This window comes from Phocoena sinus, chromosome 17 (assembly GCF_008692025.1).
Source record: "Phocoena sinus isolate mPhoSin1 chromosome 17, mPhoSin1.pri, whole genome shotgun sequence".
In the NCBI taxonomy this organism is placed as follows: domain Eukaryota; kingdom Metazoa; phylum Chordata; class Mammalia; order Artiodactyla; family Phocoenidae; genus Phocoena; species Phocoena sinus.
This window is the reverse complement of record NC_045779.1, coordinates 37,773,783-37,786,052: the sequence shown is the minus strand read 5'-3', so window position 1 is coordinate 37,786,052 and position 12,270 is coordinate 37,773,783. Positions and strand designations below refer to the sequence as shown.

Sequence of the window (12,270 nt, the reverse complement as noted above, 5' to 3'; positions counted from 1 at the left end):
GAGAATGGGTATTTTGCAGTGAGATATTGAAAACTCATTTTTTTCTCTCATATGTAACAATTCTTTAAAGTAATAGTTTCTTAGTGAGCTTTGAATCCACCCATAAATGTATCCTGTAACTATAAAACGTGGTGGGCTGCTTTGTTACTTGCAAATAATAAAATAAAACACAAGGTTGTTCACCAGTTCTTACAAAGCAGGCACCACAGAACTTGCCTGTAACTGTGCTTTTCGCTTCTCAATTTGCAAAACTGGCTTTATGGGTTCTGTTTCAAAAAACCCAAAGGTAGGAAGAACTGTATAAAGACATTAACAGACTTCATAAATGTCTCTAAAGTTGAATATGCATGCACTTATTAAGCCCCTTGGGTGTTGGCATTGTACCTGTAACATCTAAGGCAGCAACACTAACATTTTTCTGGTCTTTTAAAAGTATTTACAAAGAGGCTTTCGTTAGATGCTTAGAACACGTAACTGCAGCACTGAAAAGATGAAGAAATCGTAAAATTTTCTCCGCTTTTGCGTCTCTTTTCTTAACTCCTGGGAATCACGAACGTTTGTCCAGTGTATTTCGGCGGTTATTTACTGAAGCCTCTCACCGCAGCAACGGGTTAACCCCGAACTTTGTCTCAGAAGCTCTCTCCAGCCCCTTGTTCAGGTTCCCGGCTTGGTTGGAATCTGAGCATGCGCAAGAGCTCAGCAACTCCACGGCGAGCGAGCGCGCTTATGGGAGCCACCTCCCTTCCCTGGACGACGGGAAGTAGGTGAGCGTCTGGGCGCGTGCGCAAACGTGGCCGGGGCGCCGGGGTGGTGGGTTACGCCTGGAGAGCGCATGGGCAGACAAACTGTGCGTCCGTTTGTCCGGAGCAGAGGGGAGAGTGGGCGCCATCTTCTTCTAGGCTCACTCAGGGGTCTGCCTGTTTTGGGGAGGCTGCTGCGACGAGGAGTGCACCCCGCCCCCAGCCTTGTGGTTCCGACTCGGCAGCAGCGGTGTGTGTTTATTGCCAAGTGCGAAGCAGTTACTCCTGGGGCGCCGGGGGCTGGGAGGGGTTGGCGGCCGGGACGGAAGCACGGGGAAAGGCGGGGCCGCGCAAGGAACTAGCGTAGCTTCTGTCGTTAGGGCACCCTCTTTCCTTGCTAAATACCGACTCCCCCGTCCATGTGGTGGTGTGTGTGCACTTGCCAGTCTGCTTGAGAGTGAAGATCTCGAAGGATTGCATAGGTATTTTTTTTTTCTTTGCTATGTCATCGTAGTCAGCGGTGGCAGAAAAGCGCTGAAGGCCTGGCTCATTAGGCTTGAGGGGAGCTAAAGTGTTTCAGTTAGATTTGGGGACAGTTCACGCTTTGGCGAGTTAGGGCGGAATGTTTGCCCTTGGGACGGTGTAACGGAAAGGCACGGAGGTTGGGCGGTACAGGTTAATATGAAGGCTGATTTTTGGCTGAAGGTGTGGCTACAGCATCGGATCCCACGTAGCAACTTTGGCCTGGTGCAAAAGAAGGAAGCTCTGACCCCTGGGAGTATGGACAAAGGCTTTGGGCTATAGAAGCAATGCCTTCGGATGATCCGTTTGAGGATGATGGATGTTATGGGAATTCCTGTGCCGTGTGGATTCATCTTCATTTACGGTTCCTACTGGGGACTTGGCTCTGTGTCGTCATGCCTTTAGTTTTTTATTTTAACCATCTACATTATAAAAGGATAAAAGGCAGATCGTCATAAAGAATCATTGTGGACTGGGGTAGATTATTTTCTGCAGGGGAAACTCTTGCGTTTGTGCTTCAAATGTGCTTCATCCTAACTTTAGGTTTTAAGAAATAGTGGCAGTGTTCTCCCCCTCACCATGTCTGGAAAATGACTTGCTATTCTCTAGTTAAAATAAATGGATCTGAAATAATACCATTTAAATTTAGCCTTCCTCCCTTTTCCCTTTCAGTCTTGATGAGAAGATGCACATTTCGTGGGGTTTTTTTTTGTGATAATGATTAAGTGGGATGAATCGTTGGATAAAATTAGCAAAATTATTTAAAATGAGCTTGTTAATTTCAGCGACTTGCCCTTAAATGAGCTCTTAAGGACCCACTTCCTTCTTTTCATAGGTTAGAAGTTCTAACAGATCACTGTCTTTAAACCAACACAGCCACAAAAATACTTTTGTTGCTTTCGTAAGTAGAAAAATTTTAAGTGTAGAGTATTTTAGGGTATTTTTGTGTTTTACTTTTTTGTGTAATGTTTTAAGAATAGAATTTCTGGGGAATTTGCTTAAGGAAATAACATGGGAACCACAGGAAAGATGCTCATTTTCAGAGCTGGTTTCTTATAGGTGGTCTCCTAGGTGTGTTTTTTAGAGGGATAAATGGTACATTACCTTTCTATCTCAAGGGCAGAAAAGTTTAAGCAGTAGTTATATTTGTGGCAAATTAGAAGAAACATTTTATATATTCTACTTGAATTGCAATTCACGAATTTGGACTCGTGGAACTACTTAGAATATTGTTTACAAATTAGGGAGGATAAATCGTAAGCCTTTTTTTTTGTGGTATGTGGGCCTCTCACTGTTGTGGCCTCTCCCATTGCACAGCACAGGCTCCGGGCGCGCAGGCTCAGCGTCCGTGGCTCACGGGCCTAGCCGCTCCGAGGCATGTGGGATCATCCCGGACCGGGGCGCGAACCCGCGTCCCCTGCATCGGCAGGCAGACTCTCAACCACTGCGCCACCAGGGAAGCCCCTATAAGACATTTTTTGTATTTGGCATTAATTACTCCGTGAAATGTTCTCAGCTTTTTCTGTAGATATATTTCTGTTCCTTTTTGAATTTTTAAGAAAGTTTAGGAGGGACAAAATGATCTTTATTACACTGCTTTCCAAAATATTTTAAAAGCGAAAAAGGAGCTAAGTCATTTTGCATAGGAAGAAGTCTTGGAACAGTAATGTGGACAACTATTCCAGAAGCCATTTGTAGTTTTTGTTAAAATGTTGGTGTGGATGTTGGTTTGTTGAAGAAACTAAGCTTATACACGTTTTTTGGGGGGGGGTGGGGGTGGGTGGGGGTGGGGTTGGGGAGACAGTGCAGATATTTTCTAATAGACTATTTTTTAGAACGGTTTTTTAGTTTCACAGTAATATTTAGTGGAAGGTAGAAAGATTTCCCATATGTCCTCTGCCCCTCCCCCCACATACCATGCAAATATTTTATAGTAAAACTCATTAATATTTTTAATATCAGTTTGGCATTGATAATTTAGATGTGTAAAATGTGCCAGTTAATTTCTTGCTATCCTTGTTAGTTTAGCTTGTAGTTTAAAAAGTAATCTATGGACATTTTTCAAAGGAAAATAAGTCTTGCAGACCTCAGAGAACATGTTTTCAGACACCACTTTTGTGGATGAGTGGTACTTAGGTGTAAGTACTGAATTAAAACAACCTTTATTTGCACACTAAAAACATAAACTTATAATCATTAATTTAGCCGGTCTTAAAAACTTACTTGGTTAAGACTACTTTGTTTGGGTACATCTGAAAGTATTAGATGTAATTTCCTTAAGGAATATTAAATTTAGATTTTTCAGTTGTTAATACTGATATCCCCAAACATTCCAAACTAATATATTCTTTTTTTTTTTGCGGTACGGGGTCCTCTCACTCTTGTGGCCTCTCCCGTTGTGGAGCACAGGCTCCGGACGCGCAGGCTCAGCGGCCATGGCTCACGGGCCTAGCCGCTCCGTGGCATGTGGGATCCTCCCGGACCGGGGCACGAACCCGTGTGGCCTGCATCGGCAGGCGGACTCTCAACCACTGCGCCACCAGGGAAGCCCCAAACTAATATATTCTTACTGTATTTTTACCTTTCTACATTTTCATTTGGGTTTTCTCGGTAGAATGCAGGATAGTTGTTTGAAATGGAATAAACATTAGCATCATAAGATTCTGTGTTTATCTGAATGTTTTCTTTCTGGCTTAAGATGAATTTTACTAGTTTTTTAGGAGTTTAAGATAAGGAGTAGCAATAGTTGAGTATAAGAGTAGTAGTAATTGAGATTTTAGATTTTAGGGATATTTTATTATTTGTCTTATTTATAGTGGAATCAGGAAATTTGGTTCCATGTTTAGAAATGTGAGGTGTATATGTAGAACGTAAAATTGTGTCCAAATGGTAGCCATTGGTCTTGGATTTATTGCTTTAAAAATTGGTTTTTGAATTTGAAACATTAGTGTTCACTGTATCATTTATTAATTTGATTTGGTCTTATGTTTTGAAAGGGAGGAGATTTGCAGGAGAGTTGGACATATGAATTAGATGTTGGTCTTTTCATGGGTGGAAATGAGTAGAAGGTGTTTTGGGAATTTTGGGTGTTAAATTGTCATTTTACTTGTAGAACAGTTTTTTTTTTTAAAGTGGATATAAAATTCATATACAGTGAAATGCACAGACCTTAAGGATAGAATTCATTTAGCCTTGATAAATTTATACAACCATATAACCAACACTCCAATCAAAATATATAACATGTCCATCACCTTTTTCCTCACATCACTTCCAATCAAGGACCGATTGTTAAATTTTCAGGTTTTTTGCTTCTAAATAATTTGCCGATGTCTACTTGGAATCTGTACCTTCTTTTTGCTGAAGGATGATTAATTTCCCCTTGGAACAAAGATAACCATTTCGTAATGCCCTTAGTTGTGCTTCTTATATTGCTTCACTTTTAATAGGTAATTCTGAAGTGAATATCCTAATCTGGCGTTGTTTAAGATCAATTGCAGGGTCGAAGGATTAATTATATTTCATTTTCTTTCCACAGTTAAGTTGCTTTTACAGAATTAACAGGTCTCCAAGAAATAAAAAAAAGGTAAGATATCCAGAGCTTAAGGCGTTTCACAGAAGCTTGACAAAAAAAAATGCAAAGTAGAATAGTACATCTAGGTACATATGGCTTCTGTACTTTATGTCTGGTCAGTGGTGCACTAGTGGTAAGCAGTTTATTATCATGAGCAGCAATTATATACTGACCATAGATGCCTTTTCTAAGTATGTAAAATTCGTTGTGGTTGGTAAAATTCTTTAATCACCAAAGCTCTCTCTCCCATGTTTCAGTAGAAGATATGTCTGAAAATAGTTTGGTCTTGTTGTGAAGTAGCACTTGGCAGACTTACAAAGAAGATGTGATATTTTTGATGCTCATACTGTATAGGATAGGTGATAGGAAATGTTTCTTCAAAGTAGCTGGTTTATTTATTTGTATGTTTAGTTGGGAGAAAGTTTATTCCTTTTTTTCTTTTTAAGAATTAGATACAGTCAGTATCTTTGTGAACTCATGTCTTATTTTCATTTATAAATGCTGAAGAAGGTAGGAACCAAGTAACTATTAAGCTTAGATTGGGATTAGGTACTTCAAAAATAAGACTTGCTATTATGTGTACCTTTCTGTCTGCAGGTCATTATTGCTGTGGTTTGAGCTCAGCATGGCTGTAGTCATCCGTTTACTGGGGCTTCCTTTTATTGCGGGGCCTGTGGATATTCGTCACTTCTTCACGGGATTGACTATTCCTGATGGAGGAGTGCATATAATTGGAGGGGAAGTTGGGGAGGCTTTTATTATCTTTGCAACAGATGAAGATGCAAGACGTGCCATAAGTCGTTCAGGAGGGTTTATCAAGGATTCATCTGTAGAGCTTTTTCTTAGTAGTAAGGCAGAAATGCAGAAGACTATAGAAATGAAAAGAACTGATCGCATGGGAAGAGAGAGACCAGGATCTGGGGCACCAGGGGTTGGCAGCTTATCTAATTTTGTTGAGGCTATTAAAGAAGAAGCAAGTAATTCTGGATATGGCTCTCCGATTAATCAAGATGCTGGGTTTCATACTAATGGTACAGGACAAGGTGATTTAAGGCCAAGAAAGACACGACCATTGAAGGCAGAGAATCCTTACTTGTTTCTACGAGGCTTGCCTTACTTAGTAAACGAAGATGATGTACGTGTCTTTTTCTCTGGTTTGTGTGTGGATGGAGTAATTTTCTTAAAGCATCATGATGGCCGAAATAATGGTGATGCCATAGTAAAATTTGCTTCATGTATCGATGCTTCAGGAGGTCTTAAATGTCATAGAAGTTTTATGGGTTCAAGATTTATTGAAGTAATGCAAGGCTCGGAACAACAGTGGATTGAGTTTGGAGGTAATGCAGTTAAGGAGGGTGACATTTCTATGAGGACTGAAGAACATTCTCCACCAAGAGGAATTAATGATAGACATTTTTGGAAACGATCTCATTCAAAATCTCCCAGAAGAACACGTTCTCGTTCTCCTCTTGGATTTTATGTTCACTTAAAAAATCTGTCCCTAAGTATTAACAAAAGAGATTTAAGAAATTTCTTTAGAGATACTGATCTGACTAATGAACAGATTAGGTTTTTATATAAGGATGAAAGAAGAACAAGATATGCCTTTGTGATGTTCAAGACTCTGAAAGACTATAACACTGCTCTGGGTTTACATAAGACTGTTTTACAGTATCGTCCAGTTCATATTGATCCAGTTTCTAGAAAACAGATGCTGAAGTTCATTGACTGTTATGAAAAGAAAAGACCAGCGTCAACAGAGAAAGAGAGGCTTGGACACGTTTCACAAAAATACTCTCAAGAAGGCTATTCTGGCCAGAAACTGTGCATATATATAAGAAATTTTCCATTTGATGTTACAAAAGTTGAAGTGCAGAAGTTCTTTGCAGACTTTTCTCTTGCTGAGGATGACATTTACTTGCTTTATGATGACAAAGGAGTTGGTCTAGGAGAAGCATTGGTGAAATTCAGATCAGAAGAACAGGCCATGAAAGCTGAACGTTTAAACCGACGAAGATTCTTGGGGACAGAGGTATTGTTAAGGCTCATATCTGAGGTACAAATGCGGGAGTTTGGTGTAAATTTTTCTTCAATGTCCAGTGAGAGAATGCATGACCATTCACAGTCATGTGACAGAGATGATCATTCCCATTCATTTGACTCAAATGATCTACCATTATACTCGGTTGGCCCTTCTGAAAACTTTAGGCATCAGCAGGAGGACTTGAGGCAACTGGACAATTTCAAGCATCCCCAGGGGGATTTCCGACCTCCTGAAAGGCGCCCTCCAGAAGACTTTAGGCATTCCCCAGAGGATTTCAGGCACTCCCCTGAAGACTTCAGGCACCTTCGGGAGGAACACTTCAGGCGGCCTCCTGAGGAGGACTTCAGGCGCTCTTGGGAAGAGGACTTAAGACACTCTCCGGAGGAGGATTTCAGGCACTCTCGGGAGGAGGACTGGAGGCGGCCACCTGAGGAGGATTTCAGGCGGCCTCCCAAGGAAGACTTCAGGAGACCCCCTGAGGAGGACTGGAGGCGGGCCCCCCAGGGAGACTTCAGGAGGCCACCTGAGGAGGATTGGAGACGGCCTCCTGAGGAGGACTTCAGACGGCTTCCCCCAGGGGAATGGAGGCGGCCACCTGAGGAAGACTTCAGGCGGCCCCCTGAGGAGGATTTCAGGCGACTTCCAGAGGAAGACTTCCGGCGACCTCCCGAGGAGGACTTCAGGCGGCCCCACGAGGAGGACTTCAGGCGGTCTCCTGAGGAGGATTTCCGGCGGTCTCCTGAGAAGGACTTCAGGCGGCCACCTGCGGAACACTTCCGGCGGCCACCCCTGGAGCATTTCCGGAGGCCGCCCCCGGAGCACTTCCGTCGGCCACCTCAGGAGCATTTCCGGCGGCCGCCCCCAGAGCATTTCAGACGGCCACCCCAGGAGCATTTCAGACGGCCGCCGCAGGAACATTTCAGGCGGCCATCCCAGGAGCATTTCAGGCGCCCCCGAGAGGAAGATTTTAGGCACTCACTGGATGAAGATTTCAGGGGTCCTCCAGATGAAGACTTTAGGCACCCTCCTGATGAGGACTTCAGGAATCCCCAGGAGGAAGATTTTAGAAGCCCTTCCGATGAGGACTTCAGGCGGCTCCCGGAGGAAGACCTCAGGGAAGCTCCAGAGGAGGACCCTAGACTTACTGACAGTTTTAGGCTTCCTGGTGAGGAGTTTAGGAGCCCCCCTGATGATTTTAGAAGTCATCGCCCTTTTGTGAATTTTGGTCGCCCAGAAGGTGGCAAGTTTGATTTTGGAAAGCGTAATATGGGAAGTTTTCCTGAGGGGAGATTTATGCCTGATCCAAAATTAAATTGTAATTCAGGTAGAGTAACACCCATTAAGATAATGAATCTTCCATTTAAAGCTAATGTTAATGAAATTCTAGACTTTTTCCATGGTTACAGAATTATACCTGATTCAGTTTCAATACAGTATAACGAGCAAGGATTACCTACAGGGGAAGCCATTGTTGCCATGATAAACTACAATGAAGCTATGGCTGCTATTAAAGATCTGAATGATAGGCCAGTTGGCCCCCGCAAAGTTAAGTTAATTTTGCTCTAGAGAGCATTTCTAAATTCAGAATTACCTCCCCACAGTATTGATGCAGTAAAATGCATTTTTTTAAGTGTTTACTTTTAACTAATGAAAAGAAACATTTTAATTTTACCTGTGAATAGAACAAATGTAAATAGTAGAATGTGAATCTGGTTTTCTTTTGCTTGCAAATTGCCGTTCACTTTTTCTAACTTAAAAATATATATGCCTTTTTTTTGACCAGTGGGGGAGAGAACTAATTCCCTGAGTGCATTAATTTTTGTTGATGTCATGGGTAAACGTCAAGACTTGTATAGTAGAACTGTATTTGGGGAAGATAAGTTTTATATTCACTTTTGTTTCCATTCTGTAGTCTACATCTTTTTACTCAAACTGTATAAGGAAATGGTCAGTGACTGATTGTTCAGGGTTAGCATTTTCATTGCTAACTGCCTGCAGAATTAATGCCCTCTTCCTTGTCTGAGATATTACTGTTAAGCCTCCCCTTAATCATAAATAGTTCAAAATTGACAGACTGTGAACTTGAAATTTACTTATGTAAAAAGCTTAGGAAATTCTTAAAACTTCGATCATCATAACTTTCAAAATTTTATAAAAATAAAAAAATTGCAACTGAATAAACCAACTAATTGTATTTGTATAAAGAGAAAAAAATATTATAGCTTCTTTTGTGAAGGTTTCCAACAGCTGTATAAGGTAATATTTATGACAGGAGAGACCAAACATTTTGTAATAATAGTGTATTAGTGCTGTGTATAGTTCTGTGGTTTCTTCCAACATCTCATCAACCAAACTGATAAGATTTGCTCAAAATACTTAAAGACAAAAAAATAAAAAAGTAATTATAGGTACAAGGGGACTTTCAGGCTTATGCTGGTAAGAATCTGATAAATGGACATAGTTTGTGTTTCTAGGAAGAATTTACTGATGATTCATATAACTTGTATTTTTAAATTAGGTTCTCATCTCTTAATTTCAAAACTTTTTATCCGAAGACTCAATGACTAAATATAACAAGACTTTTGTGAGATTGAATTTTGACTTCATTGATATTTGACATTTAGACATTTTGCAAATACTGGATTTGATTTTCTATACGATCATAATGTTAATGCTTACATTGGGCACTTACTATGTGCTAGGCAGTATAAGTACTTTACATGCATAATGTCAATTATTCCCTAAGAAGCTTAAGAGTATTTAGCGCTACTTCACAAATGAGATAATGAAATTCAGAGAGTTTAAGTTACTTGCCTGAAGTCATAGCTAGTAAATCATGGAGCCAGTTTCAACCCAGACAGACTACACACTCCAGTTCATGCTCTTAATACTTTTGCCTGCTAACTTTGTTAAATGCTGTTTTTAATTTTAGTAAGACCGTGCTAAAAATATTTTCAAGAGTAAAGGATATTTTCTCACCTCCATTTTTGCTTTAAAAATAGCATTAAGAAAAGGTAAAATTAGTATGCCCAAACATTGTTAATAAAAGACAAAGTAACTAAAACTTCCAGGGTTTCTCTGGGAGACAAACATTATGTATTGGCTTCTAATTTAACATTGTTCATCTTATGCAACATGATTTGACTTTGGTTGGCCTTTTATAGTTTACATAAAACAAGGTTAATTTTCCTTAATTCTGTAATTTAGATATTTCCCACAGTGAGCAAATAAGAATAAAGTTTGAATTTATATCAGTAGTTTAGTCATTTAATAATAGGGTATGGCAGAAGTAGAATACTTTGTCAGTATTTAGCCAGTTAGTGCTGTAAGTATTTTGGATTAATCTTTAGTGATTTAAATAAGTCTTAAGAAAAACCAGCCGAAGTTTCTGCATTTTTTTTTTTTTGCGATACGCGGGCCTCTCACTGTTTTGGCCTCTTCCGTTGCAGAGCATAGGCTCCGGACGCTCAGGCTCAGCGGCCATGGCTCACGGGCCCAGCCGCTCCGCGGCATGTGGGATCCTCCCGGCCCGGGGCACGAACCCCTGTCCGCTGCATCAGCAGGCGGACTCCCAACCACTGCGCCACCAGGGAAGCCCTCTGTGTTTTTAATTATGTTGAGTGTCGTTCTTGCTAGTGGAATGAATAAATTGGTAAATTTGGTTCAAAAAAGCACATCAGTATGGCTCTTGAAACTAGTAAGCTTACAAGCAGCTAGGAAAATGACAATAGGAAGAAATGATATTTTTAACTGCTCAGAGATTACTTAGATAATTTATTGGAGGAGTATATGGGAAGACTTAAAAATGCTTCTTAAATATATATCAGTAAAAGCTAAGATGAAGTTTAAAGTGCAGTATCACTTAATATTGAACTGCTTCTCAATCTAGGCTGGGATGGTCGTGGTAGATAAGAGGCTATCACAAGAGTAAACACAGGCTTTGTATTTCGATTGTAAAATTAATGGATTGATATGAATAGTTAATTTACTCCGTAATCTTCGGTTTAATATATTTTTTAACTTTAAAAAGTTTATTACAGAAAGCTGGCTTCTACTGCTTGGGAGCCATTTTTGCATATCTGTTCCCAACTCTGCCTTCAGTGACATGTTGATAACTTAAATTGGCCGTGGTAGTATTCACACCATGGAAATTGGTAAATGCAGAAAATCAGGGCATTTTCCACCCCAGAGAGCCAACTACCAGCACACCACCAATTTCAAACAGGTAAGAGAATAGTGTACTAAATCCTCATACACCCATTGCCCAGCTCCAATAATTATCTCATAGCCAGTTTTGTTTCCTCTCCTAGATGTATCAGGTATATTGGCATATTGGTTCTCTAGTTTAATACCCAGTGGCATTTTAATTATCTTAAAGCCAAACATCTTTGACTTGAGGTATTCTGAAAAATATAGATCATGCCTAGAAAGTAAACTTAATCCCAAGAGATAGGTAAGAATCATTGTGTTAGGAGCACACACTTACCACTTACTGAAAACACTGTCAAGAGCATTGGCTCTTGGTCCATATATCACCTATTAAGCAGTGACCCTATCACCTCCATCTTTGTATTAAATGTAAGCTAATATTTACTGAGCTGTAATAGATAGTGTATTTATGATCTTTAATTACATGTGAATTAACTATATCATTTAGTTCCAATAACCCTAATAAACCTGTTTTGGAGATAAGAAATGGAAGCCTATAGCCTGTCTTTTTATAAGGAAGCTAAAAGAGGCTTTTACATTTTTAAATAGGGTTACATAAGTACCTATGTAATAACCTTGATTTTGTCTCTCAGCTCACAAATTGTAAAAATATTTACTGTGTAACCCTTTAAGGAGTTTGCCAACCTACGTCTGGTCTAAAATTTAATTTTACATTGAAAGTATTTTGTATATTTCTTTTGTCCTTAGAATATTTTTTTTGAAGTGGCCAAAGCATACATTTTATGTCAGAATTATTTGCTGATTGCTTTATATATCAGGCACTATTTTAACTTTATAAATACGGCAACTGATGCTCACGAGAAGTGAGTTGCTGTCATAAGCAAGCAGCAAGAGCAATACTAGAACTGTGTTTTTTTTCTCCCAGCTACAAATACCAGGATTAAACACTGAGCAAATAAAAATGCAATGATAGCCTCAGTTTTTTAAGAATATCAAATTATTTAGGATCTTAAAATGTTTTGAATATTTTACTTAAAAACTAAGTAAATTTATCACTTAGGGCTATTTTCATGAAGCAGTGCTTTGTTAAGAACAGAACCATGAATAACAAAGTCAAAAAAGCTTTCTGGAAAGTTTTATTTTTCTGTTATCTTTTTGTGGTAATCCCAAATGATCATTTCCTAATTTTTATATGCCTGACTGGGATCTATGAAATAACA

The 12,270-nt window shown here is 39.7% G+C and overlaps 1 protein-coding gene across 4 annotated transcripts; it reads left to right on the top strand.

Annotated features, from left to right (window-relative positions):
• The first annotated feature begins 816 nt into the window (after window positions 1-816).
• On the top strand, window positions 817-12,175 carry RBM12B (RNA binding motif protein 12B). Of its 4 annotated transcripts, none has more exons than XM_032609734.1 (3): window positions 817-990; window positions 4,801-4,848; window positions 5,434-12,175. In XM_032609734.1, exon 3 carries the CDS (start codon window positions 5,462-5,464, stop codon window positions 8,444-8,446), a length of 2,985 nt encoding a protein of 994 aa, XP_032465625.1. In that variant the 5' UTR covers window positions 817-990; window positions 4,801-4,848; window positions 5,434-5,461; the 3' UTR covers window positions 8,447-12,175. The 4 variants fall into 4 exon arrangements, with proteins under 4 accessions (XP_032465625.1, XP_032465626.1, XP_032465627.1 ...); XM_032609735.1 differs by having other exon boundaries at window positions 817-1,222; window positions 5,434-10,368; XM_032609736.1 differs by having other exon boundaries at window positions 4,801-10,368.
• The last annotated feature ends 95 nt before the right edge of the window (window positions 12,176-12,270 follow it).

Coding starts and splice junctions, on each gene's coding strand:
- RBM12B (XM_032609734.1), top strand. CDS start 5,462: ATGGCTGTAGTCATCCGTTTACTGGGGCTTCCTTTTATTGCGGGGCCT.